General features: G+C 45.9%; 1 protein-coding gene across 48 annotated transcripts in view; it reads left to right on the top strand.

The window, feature by feature from the left end:
* ANKMY1 (ankyrin repeat and MYND domain containing 1) overlaps nucleotides 1–12,577 on the top strand; it is a 93,750-nt gene that overhangs the window by 12,403 nt on the left and 68,770 nt on the right. For 40 of the 48 annotated variants that reach the window (XR_012421644.1, XR_012421643.1, XR_006691217.3 and 37 more), the window contains one exon: nucleotides 10,043–10,515. Coding sequence is in view for 31 of the 48 variants with exons in the window: in XM_074010681.1 (XP_073866782.1) it covers nucleotides 10,043–10,515 (473 nt within the window). In the remaining 17 variants the exon portion in view is untranslated. Of the gene's footprint in view, nucleotides 1–10,042; nucleotides 10,901–12,577 lie in introns of all 48 variants that reach the window. The other 8 variants (XR_012421645.1, XR_012421646.1, XM_074010690.1 and 5 more) reach the window with 1 other exon arrangement.

Here is a 12,577-nt window from a genome sequence, read left to right as displayed (position 1 = left end):
AACAAAAATAGTGTATGTACTATTTCTGCTCAGAACTTGTAAAACAAAGTCTTCTCCAGATCATTCAAGGTAAACAAAATCACATTTTAATTGGCTGGTGTGCTCTATCAATATTTGCAGGCTTGACAAAGGTAGCTTAGGAATTCTAAATAAATAGAACAAATGATGACTTGTTAGAAATACATAGAAATAAAGTGACTATTCACAGAACAAAATAAAAGCCTTCCATTACTTATATATATATATATATAAGTAAAACCCAAAGGTGAACAAAGAGCAGATAATTGAAAATCAAAAGCAAAAACAAGTAAACAGGAAACCAATCCCAGATCTTTCTCCTACTCAGTTATCAGTTGACCTTGGATGCTATAGTATTACCCAGAGCCTAAAAGAACACATAATATTTTGTTCCTTGCACACAAATTAATGTCTTTAAGGCCGCCAACACCACTATACGTTTTGTGCTATTAAGAAATTCACTTCAGGCACATGACCAGTAAGTACCTATCTATGCAGAAAAGCAAATACAGTGTGAAACAAAGCAATGTAGGTATTTACATGATATTTGGCTCCATGTTAAATCTGGCTTCATGCTTAACTCTTATTAAAAAAAAAAAATTGCTGGCCGGGTGCAGTGGCTCATGCCTGTAATCCCAGCATGTTGGGAGGCCAAGATGGGCAGTTCACAAGGTCAGGAGATTGAGAGCATCCTGGCTAACACAGTGAAACCCCGTCTCTACTAAAAAAAAATACAAAAAATTAGCCGTGCGTGGTGGCAGGCACCTGTAGTCCCAGCTACCCGGGAGGTTGAGGCAGGAGAATGGCATTAACCCGGGAGGCGGAGCTTGCAGAGAGCTGAGATTGCGCCACTGCACTCCAGCCTGGGCAACAGAGTGAGACTCTGTCTCAAAAAAAAAAAATTACTAAACCGCTAATGTATTTAATGACAATATTTCTTAATTTACTTCATCAAGAGTAAGACCTTTAACTTTGAGCGATGTTAGCCAAACTTCTCCAATGTTCTATCAGGTTTTAAAGAATATTTTACTATCTAAACTTTTTCAACTTTCTATTTTCTCTGCATATTCATGAAAATAGACACACAGAGAAACAGGAAAAAACTACATATGCTTTACACAGACCATCTGTGACATGCTTGGACTTTGTTTTTCCTAAATTTTCTTTTCTTTTTTAAGTAACCAATCATTTTAGGACAAAAATTTACCGTACAAGATTTCTTTCTTGTGAAAAATTATTTTTTCTTTATAACCTTCCTTAAAAAAAAAATACATCTTCATATCCGTAACTTTCTTCACATCTCTCTTCCCTACTTACTGGTTCCTTTCTACTTTGTTTCATAAATAACCTTTTAAGTCTATAATTTGAATTAACCTTTAGATAACTTTTGAGTTGGACAAAATTCTTCTTTTTCTCACTAAGAGTACATCTTCTTTGGTATATTTTATATACAGAATTATAATTAACTATAATTTTTATTCTTAGTAACCTTACATTTTAGTGAAACCCTAGGAAGCAAGAAATCCTAAACTATCAGATATTAGCATTTTATAGATAACAGTTCCACAATTTTTAGAAACATATTTCCCCATACCATAACCTCTTCTTAATTGGAAATGACTTGGGTATCTAATGAACATGAAAAATAATTACAAGGTTTTAAATTACACAAAAAGTTCACCTATAGCACTTACATAATGTATATAAATACATTTTATTTTTAGCAGTTTATCTAGATTTTTATGTATCATTTATTTCCTTGTTAACCATTTTATAACCTGTGAATATTAGGTATTCATCTAAATAAGAACCTTAAAGTTAACTACATGGGTATTTTCACCAATAACTCAGAAGACTCAGCTGCTTTCATTAAAGCAACAACATTAAATTAGTCATACTTATCAAAAAATTCACAGAAAGATAATTTTGTTTTGGCTGGGTTTATAGTTTTATAACCTCTGTGCCAAACCCTGATATCTCAAAATATCTAGCAAAGACAAATATAAAACCCAGATAAAAATATATGCTGACAATTCTGAAGATACTTCTATTTTTATTTTATCTGTAATTTCTTTTCTTTTCTTTTCTTTTTTTTTTTTTTGAGACAGAGTCTCGGTCTGTTGCCCAGGCTGGAGTGCAGTGGCATGATCTCGGCTCACTGCAAACTCCGCCTCCTGGGTTCACACCATTCTCCTGCCTCAGCCTCCTGAGTAGCTGGGACTACAGGCACTCACCACCACACCCGGCTAATTTTTTTTTTTTTTTTTTTTTGTATTTTTAGTAGAGACAGGGTTTCACTGTGTTAGCTGGGATGGTCTCAATCTCCTGACCTTGTGATCCGCCCATCTCGGCCTCCTAAAGTGCTGGGATTACAGGTGTGAGCCACTGCACCCAGCCTATTTTACCTATAATTTCAAAGCCAGTTTGTTTAGTGAAGATTTACTTAAGTCTCGTGAAAACTGCTTGGACTTATTTACTTAATTAATGAAATTGAAAACCAAGTAAATAATTTACCTAATTAAATAATTTACTTAATTTATGAGTTGAAAATTGCTTGGACTTACTTAATTTATGAGTGCTCTTTTTTTTTTTTATAAACCAACTTGGTAGACTCAACATATAAGAAGTGTATATATATATAAACACATCTAGACATGTACACACACACACACACACACACACACAGAGAGACACAGATTCAATAGTTTTTACCTTTGTACACACACACACAGACACACACACACAGACACAGATTCAATAGTTTTTACCTTTGAACTCTTGCCATGAGATAGCAATACAAACTCACCGGTCTACAAATTTGTTTACATGGCTGAACTTTGTTAGCCTCAATAGGTAATCCAATGAAGGCTGTGGACCAAACTTTTGGGTAAAGCAGTTTCCATGGCAGTTTGATTGTTTTTTTTTTTAAGACGGAGTCTCGCTCTGTTGCCCAGGCTGGAGTGCAGTGGCATGATATCAGCTCACTGCAACCTCCACCTCCCAGGTTCAAACAATTCTCTGCCTCGGCCTCCAGAGTTGCTGAGATTACAAGGTGCCTGCCACCACGCCCAGCTAATTTTTGTATTTTTAGTAGAGATGGGGTTTTGCCATCTTGGCCAGGCTAGTCTTGAACTCCTGATCTTGTAATCCACCTGCCTTGACTTCACAAAGTGCTGGGATTACAGGCATAAGCCACTGTGCCTGGCCCCCTTTTTTTTTTCTTCTGAGGTGGAGTCTTGCTGTCACCAAGGCTGGAGTGCAGTGGCACAGTTTTGGCTCACTGCAGCCTCTGCCCCTGGGTTCCAGCAATTCTCCTGCCTCAGCCTCCTGAGTAGCTGGGATTACAGGTGAATGCCACTATGCCCACCTAATTTTTGTATTTTTAGTAGGTGGGGTTTCGCCATGTTGGCCAGGCTGGTCTCGAACTCCTGACCTCAGGTGATCCACCCACCTTGGCCTCCCAAAGTGCTGGGATTACAGGCGTGAGCCACTGTGCCTGGTCAGCAGTTTGATTTTTAAAGGCCATACCTCCCCAGACTCCAAAGAGCACTTGGGCCAAACAGCAACCCAGAAGAACATCACCTGAAACAGACTAATCCGGCCCAGTCCTGCTTAGGTCCAGTGTGGTGGCTCATGCCTGTAATCCCAGCACGTTGGGAGGCCGAGGTGGGCGGATCACAAGGACAGGAGATTGAGATAATCCTGGCTAACATGGTGAAACCCCATCTCTACTAAAAATACAAAAAATTGCTGGGTGTGGTGGCGGGCACCTGTAGTCCCAGCTACTCGAGAGGCTGAGGCAGGAGAATGGCGTGAACCCTGGGGGGCAGAGCTTGTGGTGAGCTGAGATGGCACCACTGCACTCCAGTCTGGGTGACAGAGCAAGACTCCGTCTCAAAACAAAACAAAACAACATAAAAGCCACACGGAACTCCATCTTGCTTTCCCATTGAACAGTAAACTGAATTCCAAAGAATATTGGGGCCAAACAGTATTACAAAAGATTATCAGTTTTCTGAATTTTAATTTCCTGTGGCACACATACAAACAATCACCAAAAGACAATCCAACTGCTGCAGCAAGAAAGCAGCCCCAAGAGTGTCCCAACTGAAACAGTCGGGGTGCTTCCTCTCTTCATCGATTGGGCTTGGTCACTCTGCAAACAAAAATTCCTTTGGAATTTCCCAAATTAAGAAGAGCTGATCCTGCTGTCTGGCACTCACAAAGGATACTCACTTTCCCAGACACACACACAACACACAGTTACAAACAAGCTCCCAGGAGTATCCATACTGAAACAGTTGTGGTGCTTTCCTCTCTTGGTCAGTTGGGCTTGTTGAACCACAAATGGAATTTCCTTTAAAAATGTCCCAAATTGAGAGGGGCAGATCCTGCTGTTTGGGCCCACAAAGGACACTCACCTATCTTGATGCAGATGTCAGATTTCAAAGACAGTGCTTCTGAGGCAATCAGGAATGCTTCTGGAGCTGGTAGCAGAGGGTCCAGAAAGAGACGGATACTCACCTCCAGCCAAAATTGGGCTGGCGTCTGTTTAGGAGGGTTTCTAAGACTTCAGGCCTTCAGCAGCTGATCCACGAGCAATGCATTCCCTGTCAGGGAACCAAAATCTGTTACCAAAATGCCACAGGTTCAGTCTAGGTCCTGCTGCTCACCCCACAGAAAGCCAGTCACTGAGACCAGGAGTATTGCAAAAGAAGAAGGCTTTAATCGGGTGCTGCAGCCGAGGAGACTGGGGCTCAGTCTCAAATCCATCTCCATGACTGACTAGAACTAGGGGTTTAGATAGCAGGGAAGAAATGTAACAATGGATAAGAAAACAGGAACTCTGGAGGGGTAAGGAAGCAATTGTGGTGAATGAATGAGGGCCTGGAGTCTCATTGGATGCAGTGATTTGGTGAGTTTCAGTTCTTTGATACTTTTTGAGAGGTCTGGGGTTCCTTTCCTGAGGAAAGAAGCATATAAAGTTTCAAGCTTTAAGACCAGAAGGGTCAATTTCTGTGTTTATCCTAAAAACTGCCTATGGGACTGTTGGGTCAGTTTCATGACCCTGGCTGGTGGAAACAGGATCTCAAGGAGTCCTGACAGTGTACCTGAGGCATCAGATTAGTCTTATATGTTTAAGGGAGACAAGAACTACAGCAAATACCTAAATCAATACGTGGAAAACACACATGGGTTAGGTCCAAAAAGGTGGCATGTCTGGAAGAGGAGGCTTACAGGTTATAGGTGGATTCAGGGACTCTGTAATTTGCAGTTGGTTAAAGGCTCTTTCTAAAACTAGGAGTCAGCACAACGTTTTAAGTTAAGGATGCTACGTAGCGAGATTGATGGTCTGCAGGTGTGGCCTATTGGGGAAAACCCCACCCCCGATATTTATCATGGGTTCTTTTCTATTCCCTAAGCATCTCGGCTGGTTTGAGAAATAAAGGGGAAGAGTACAAGAGATAGAAATTTTAAAGCTGAGTGTCTGGGGGAGACATCACATGTAAAAACCAGCAAGTTTTTATCAGCGATTTTCAAAAGGGGAGGGAGTGCATGAATAGGGTGTGGGTCACAGAGAGCACATACTTCACAAGGTTATAAAATATCACGAAGCAAGTGAAGGCAGGGCAAGATCACAGGACCACAGGATGGGGCGAAATTAAAATTGCTAATGAAGTTTCGGACACTCATTGTTATTGATAACATCTTATCAGGGTTTGAGAGCAGGCAGGGTTTGAGAGCAGACAACCTGTCCGACCAGAATTTATTAGGTAGGAATTTCCTCGTCCTAATAAGCCTGGGAGCACTACAGGAGACCGGGGCTTATTTCATCCCTTCAGCTTGAACCGTAAAAGGCGGTCACCTTAAGGGGGCCGTCTATAGACCTACTCTCAGGGTGCATTCTCTTTCTCAGGGATGTTCCTTGCTGAGGAAAAGAATTCAGGGATATTTCTCCTATTTGCATTTGAAAGACGAGAAATATGACTCTGTTCCATCCGGCTCACCGGCAGTCAGTTCAAGGTTAACTCCCTTGTTCCCTGAACATCGCTGTTATCCTGTTCTTTTTTCAAGATGCCCAGATTTCATATTGTTCAAACACACATACCCTACAAACAATTTGTGCAGTTAATGCAATCATCACAGGGTCCTGAGGTGACATTCATCCTCCTCAGTTTACGAAGATGATGGGATTAAGAGATTAAAGTAAAGACAGGCATAGGAAATCACAAAGGTATTGATTGGGGAAGTGGTAAGTGTCCATGAAATCTTCACTTTATGTTCAGAGATTGCAGTAAAGACAGGTGTAAGAAATTATAAAAGTATTAATTTGAGGAACTAATAAATGTCCATGAAATCCTCACAATTTATGTTCTGCTGTGGCTTCAGCTGGTCTCTCTGTTCAGGGTCCCTGACTTCCCGCAGCAGTGGCCTTGCCATGCTTAGCCTTAGGTTCTGTTTATAATTGAGTATCTTATTGCCATAAAGCGTCTGTTTTGTCAGCCTTCTTGTCTCTATTTTATCATTAGTGCTGGTCAATTGTGTCTAAACTCCAAAAGGGAGGGGTTATAGCAAGGTATGTGTGACTTTCCTTCCTGCTATGGCCAAGCATGCAGTTTTTCAGGTTTTTCTGGGGTCCCCTTGGCCAAGAGGGGGTCCATTCAGTCTGTTCAGGGGGTTTGGGATCTTATTTTTTGTCTGCAGTGAAATCACACAATGTGCAGCCTTTTGAGTCTGGCGTCTGACATTTAGCATCGTGCATTTGAGATTCATCTCTTTGTTCCGGGAATTTGTTCCTTTTTATTGCTTAACACATTTTCATTGTGTGGAGCTACCATAGTTTATTCTCCTGATGAAGGACGTTTGAGTTGTTTCCAGCGTTTGGCAATTATGAATAATCGCATTGTTAAAAACTTAAGCCAAATTAAATTTAAAGGAGTTTAATTGAGCAATGAATGATTCATGAATCGGGCAGCCCCCAGAATGACAGCAGATTCAGAGAGACTCCAGCACAGCCACGTGGTGGAGGAAAATGTATAGACAGCAAAAGGAAGGTGGAATACAGAAAACAAAAGTGAGGTACAGAAACAGCTGCATTGGTTGCAGCTCAGTGTTTGCCTTATTTGAACGTGGTTTGAACAGTGGCTACATTTGATTGGCCAAAACTCAGTGATTGGTGCAGGTGTGGGCTATGATCAGTTTACACCTCCTCTTGTTATAGTTCATGATGTGCAGAAAAACCTTTCCGCCAAACTGAAATATGTAAGGAGGCAACTTTAGGCTGAACTTGGTTTAACACCATTATAGACATATACATTTAGTCATTTTTGTACATGTCAGCATGAAGCATAGGTCTCCGTGTCACTTGGGTAGATACTTGGGAGTGGGACTGTGGGGTCATGTGGTGACTGCTTAACCAAGTGGCTGTTGTCAACCTAAAAGAAGAGACTGAGGCAAGATTTAATGTAAGTAGAGTTTCGAGGACTGCAAGGTTTGAGGACTGCAGCCAGAGAGAAATAAATTAAAGTTGCCCTGAATACATGCTCCAATTAGCAGCCGTTACAAGTGAAGTTTTAAAGGAAAAAAGAAGGGGAAGTTCTTAAGTTATCTACCAAGAATTTACATTGGTTCATTAAAATCACAGGAGCTATTGACTGGATGTTGTTTTTTGTATCAGAAATCCTACATACGTGAAGACAATAGGTGAGGGTCACATTGTGGAACTTGTGATAACATTTTGGGTAACTTATCAGCAAATCTGGAAACTATAGGTAAAGAAAGGAAAAACAAAATGCCTTGAAACGGTTACCCTGGGCTTGGCTGCAGGGTCAGGGTGGGGGCCTGACTGAGGCCTCTTGCTGGTCTCTCTGGGCCTCATCACTTTAGCCAACCTCACATTCCTCAGGCTGCCATGAGATATCGGGAGAACCCGCTCCCGATGTTTAACGTGGGTTCTTTTCTATTTCCTGAGTGTCTCGGCTGGGTTGAGAAATAAAGGGAAAGAGCACAAGAGAGAGAAATTAAAGCTGGGTGTCCGGGGGAGACATCACATGTCGGCAGGATCCGTGATGCTCCCCGAGCCGTAAAACCAGCAAGTTTTTATTACTGATTTTCAAAAGGGGAGGGAGTGCACGAATAGGGTGTGGTCACAGAGATCACATACTTCACAAGGTAATACAATGTCACAAAGCAAATGGCGACAGGGCAAGATCACAGGACAACGAGGGGTCCCAGAAGCAGAACCACGGGGTCCAGGTTGTAGCCCCCTTGACCTCAACACTAATCATGGGGACTCTTTTCTTGCTGCTGCCTCCTTGCCCGTGGCCCCCTTTTCTTGCTCTACCCCCAAGTTTTTCCTGGCCCACCTGATCCAGTGACTTACGCCTCCTCAGGGGCTCTCTGAAGCTCCTGGGATGAATGTGCAGCCCCCTTGCTATGCCCACCAGGCCCTCCAGACCTGCCAGGTACCCGCCCATGGCCCAACCTCACCTATCACTTCTCTCCACCTCCACCCCACTGAGCCACCCCAAAGGCTCTTCTGGAAACAGTCCCACTGCCCAGCTCCCTTGCAGAGCAAAACCAGCCTGAGCACGCTTTCCTTCATTTCATTTTCTACCCCTTCTTCCAGGCTGCAAGCTGCCGGTGGGCAGGGGCCTCATGAAGCCGCACATCCCCAAGCGCCCAGCCTGGGGTTGCAGCTGGAGATGCTCAGGCGGGTGTGTTGTATGGGTGGTGTATTAGGCCGTTCTCACGTTGCTGCAAAGAAATACCTGAGGCTGGGTAATTTATAAAGAAAAGAGGTGTAATTGGCTCATGGTTCTGCAGGCTGTACAGGAAGCATGGCTGGGATGGCCGCAGGAAGCTTCCAGTCATGGTGGAAGGTGAACGGGGAGCAGGCACATCATGTGGTGGGAGCAGGAGCAAGTGGGGATGGAGATGCCTCATGTTTTTAAACAAGCGGATCTCGCGAGAATGCCCTATCATGAGGGCAGCACCAAGGGGATGGGGCTAAACCATTCATGAAGGAGCCACCCCTGTGATACAGTCACCTCCCACCAGGCCCCACCTGCAACACTGGGGATTACAATTTGACATGAGATTTGGGTGGGGACACAGATCCCAACTACATCAGGTGGAGACGAGATGGGAGTTTCATAGATGAAAATGCGGGCCCCAGGGGGGGAAGCATCCCTGCCACCCACTGTTGCAGGCCTCAGTGCCTTTTCCTGTGCTGTCTCCTCTGCCCACTGTGCCCTCCAGGCATCCTTCAATGCCATCTCAGGAAGACACGCCTCCCCTGGGCAGCAGGCCCCTGACTGTGCTCCCTGCCCTGGGCTCCTGGCAGTGGCCCCTCACTGGTTGTTTTGTGAGGCCCTCCTGGATGCCTTCTTCCTCTCCTGCACTGTGGTCTCCACTGCCCACATGCAAAGGCCTGGGAGATGCTGGGTTCCCGGAAGCGAGGATTGGCTCCCTTTCTTCCTCTGTCCCCCTCTTTCTCCTTCCCTTTCCTCCTCCCCTCCTCCCCTCTTCCCTTTGGCCTCCTCTCCTGCTCTTGCCTCCTTCCTCCTCTTCCTTTGCTCTGTCTCCTCCTCCTCCTCCTGCTGCTTCTTGGATCATACCTGACCTGCTGCCTGCACACTTCGTCCCCACCCACTGCTGCCCCAGCGTGTCAGGGTGTTTGGGCTGGGTTCCCTGAATTGAACCCACACCTGGCGTCTCTGACATGCTTTCACCATGAGACCTCCATCATGTCCTCACCTCAGAGGCCACCGAGACCTCCCTGGCCGCCCCCTTGCCCCTCCATGTGCTCTCTGGAGTGCCCTCCTTCCTGTCCCTCGGGAGAGCTGGTCCGCCTCAGCCCCTGGGCAGCACAGCCTAAGCCTCCAGAGATGTTGACTGGGTGAATGCATGCATTTCTTGGGAAAGTTTTCTTTTTTGGGATTTCTTTTGATGTTACAAGCCTGATCACAGCATGCAGCTGGGTCGTGCCATCTCTCCTCGGCCTATTGCACTTCCTTGGCAGGGGCTGTACAAAGCGGACCAGCGGTTTGGGCCAGGCGTTGAGACCTACCCTGACGGCAGCCAGGACGTGGGGCTGTGGTTCCGGGAGCAACTCATCAAGCTGTGCACCCAGATCCCCAGTGGCTTCTCCCTCCTCAGCTACCCTGAGTTCTCTGGCTTCCTCACCTACAGCCCTGCCAGGATCAGCCTCTCAGAAGAGGAGCAAACAGAGTGGGGACTGCAGGAGGAACAGGACCCCTTTTTCTATGAGTATAAGCGGTTTCTTCTGAATGACAACCTAATGCTGCCTCCAGAAACGTATGTCTACTCGACTGACTGTGACCACCTGCCCATGACAAGCTCTTTCCGCAAAGAGCTGGACACCTGCATCTTCCTCAATGAAATTCCTCCGTTCGTTGACGATGGAGAACCCTGGTTCATAATCAATGAGACCCCTTTGTTGATCAAAATCCAGAAGCAAACTTACAAGTTCAGGTGACCAGTCTGCTACTGCTCCTCCCCCAGGGCCCTGCACTGTGCAGGCTGCCCCGAGGCAGGTTCCTGAGGCCCCCAGCCAGCTGCCACTGAGGGTGCTCCCTCAGGGTAACCTAAACACGCTCCTCCCATTAAGTGACTGATGTGGGCCATAATGAAGGGAGGGAAAGCCCCTGCTGGCTCGAGCTGGGAGACAGGCTGGGCCCTGGGGCCCTGGACGTCTGTGCAGGGGAATGAGGGTCTCAGGATCCCACCTGCCCACTCTTGGGGACAGGAGTGATCAGGAGGTGGATTAGTGAGCATGCAGCCAGGGGAGTCCCAAGGCTGGTGTGGAACCTGGGGCAGATGTGGCTGGGGAGAAGCTTCTGAGTCCATGGAGCTGCAGGTGAGTCCTGGCCCTGGGCCCTGTGCATTTCCCCTTGTGCAGGCCGTAGCTAGTGCCCTGCCCCGATGATTGCGTCAGCGCCTAGGTGTTCCATGGGCCAAGTCTCCTCTCAGGGTTGGCATGGAGAGCAGGGTTTGTTGTTACTGTTATGTGGTGGTAAGGGATCTGCCTGAGAGCCAAGGGTGGGCGCACAGGGCAGTAGTGGTGTTGGGGCCCAGCCAGGCCTTCGACTTGTCCAAGGATGGCATGAAAAGATGCTCTGCTCTGTTGGTCTTCCAAAAACCCTCCTACCCTACCCAGCGCCCCAGGAAAGTCAGCCACCACCTAAGGAAAAGTGTTTAATTTTTTTGGTGGGGGGGCACAGAGTCTCACTCTGTCACCCAGGCTGGAGTGCAGTGGTGCAATCTTGGTTCACTGCAACCTCCGGCTACTGGGTTCAAGCAGTTCTTTGCCTCAGCCTCCGGAGTAGCTGGGATTACAGGCGCCCACCGCCACATCCAGGTAATTTTTGTATTTTTAGTAGAGATGGACTTTCACCATATTGGCCAGGCTGGTCTTGAACTCCTAACCTCATGGTCCACCCTCCTTGGCCTCCCAAAGTGTTGGGATTATAGGTGTGAGCCACTGTGCCCGGCCGAAGTGTTTAATTTTTAGAAGTTAAAATGTTCAAGAACACTTTAATTCCTTTCCTAAATATTGACCTCAGATGTCACTAAACTTTCAGAATGCATATTTTCTGAGAATAAGTGGCTGCTTTTTCATTTATCAATCCATCCACCCACCCAATCACCCACCCACCTACCATCCAATCCACCCATGCAACATCCATTCATTCAAGCATCTGTTCATCTACCCACACACCCATCCATTCATCCGTCAGTTCATGCATGCAATATCCATTCATCCAGCCATCCATTCATCTACCCACCCACCTGCCCATTCATCCACCCACCCACCCATTCAGTCATCCATCAATACACCCATGCAGCATCCATTCATCCAGCCATCCATTCATCTATCCACCCACCTACCCATTCACCCACCCACCCATCCATTCATCTATCAGTCCACCCACACACCTACTCATTCATCCACCCACTTACCTATCCATTCATCCATCAATTCATGCATGCAATATCCATTCATACAGCCATCCATTCATCTACCCACCCACCTACCCATTTGTCCACCCACCTACCAGTCCAGTCATCCATCAGTTCACCCTTGCAACATCCATTCATCCAGCCATCCATTTGTCTATCCACCCACCTACCCATTAATTCACCCACTCACCCACCTTTCCATCCATTCATCCATCAGTATACTCATGCAACATTCATCCACCCACCCACCCCTTCATCCATCAATCCACCCATGGAACATCCATTCATCTAGCCATCCTTTCATCTACCCATCTACCTACCCATTCATCCACCCACCCACCCATGCAACATCCATTCATCCAACCATCCATTCATCTACCCACCTACCTACCCATTCATTCACTCACCTACCCATCTATCCATCCATAAATCTATTCATGCATCCACCTACCCACCCATCCATTCATCTTTATCAATCCACCAATGCAGCACCCATTCATCCACCCACCCACTCATCCATCTATTCATCCACCCGCCCATCCATCCACCCTCCCACCTACCCATTCATCCATCT

Source organism: Macaca fascicularis, chromosome 12, assembly GCF_037993035.2.
Source record: "Macaca fascicularis isolate 582-1 chromosome 12, T2T-MFA8v1.1".
In the NCBI taxonomy this organism is placed as follows: Eukaryota; Metazoa; Chordata; class Mammalia; order Primates; family Cercopithecidae; genus Macaca; species Macaca fascicularis.
This window is presented reverse-complemented; position numbering and strand designations above follow the sequence as displayed.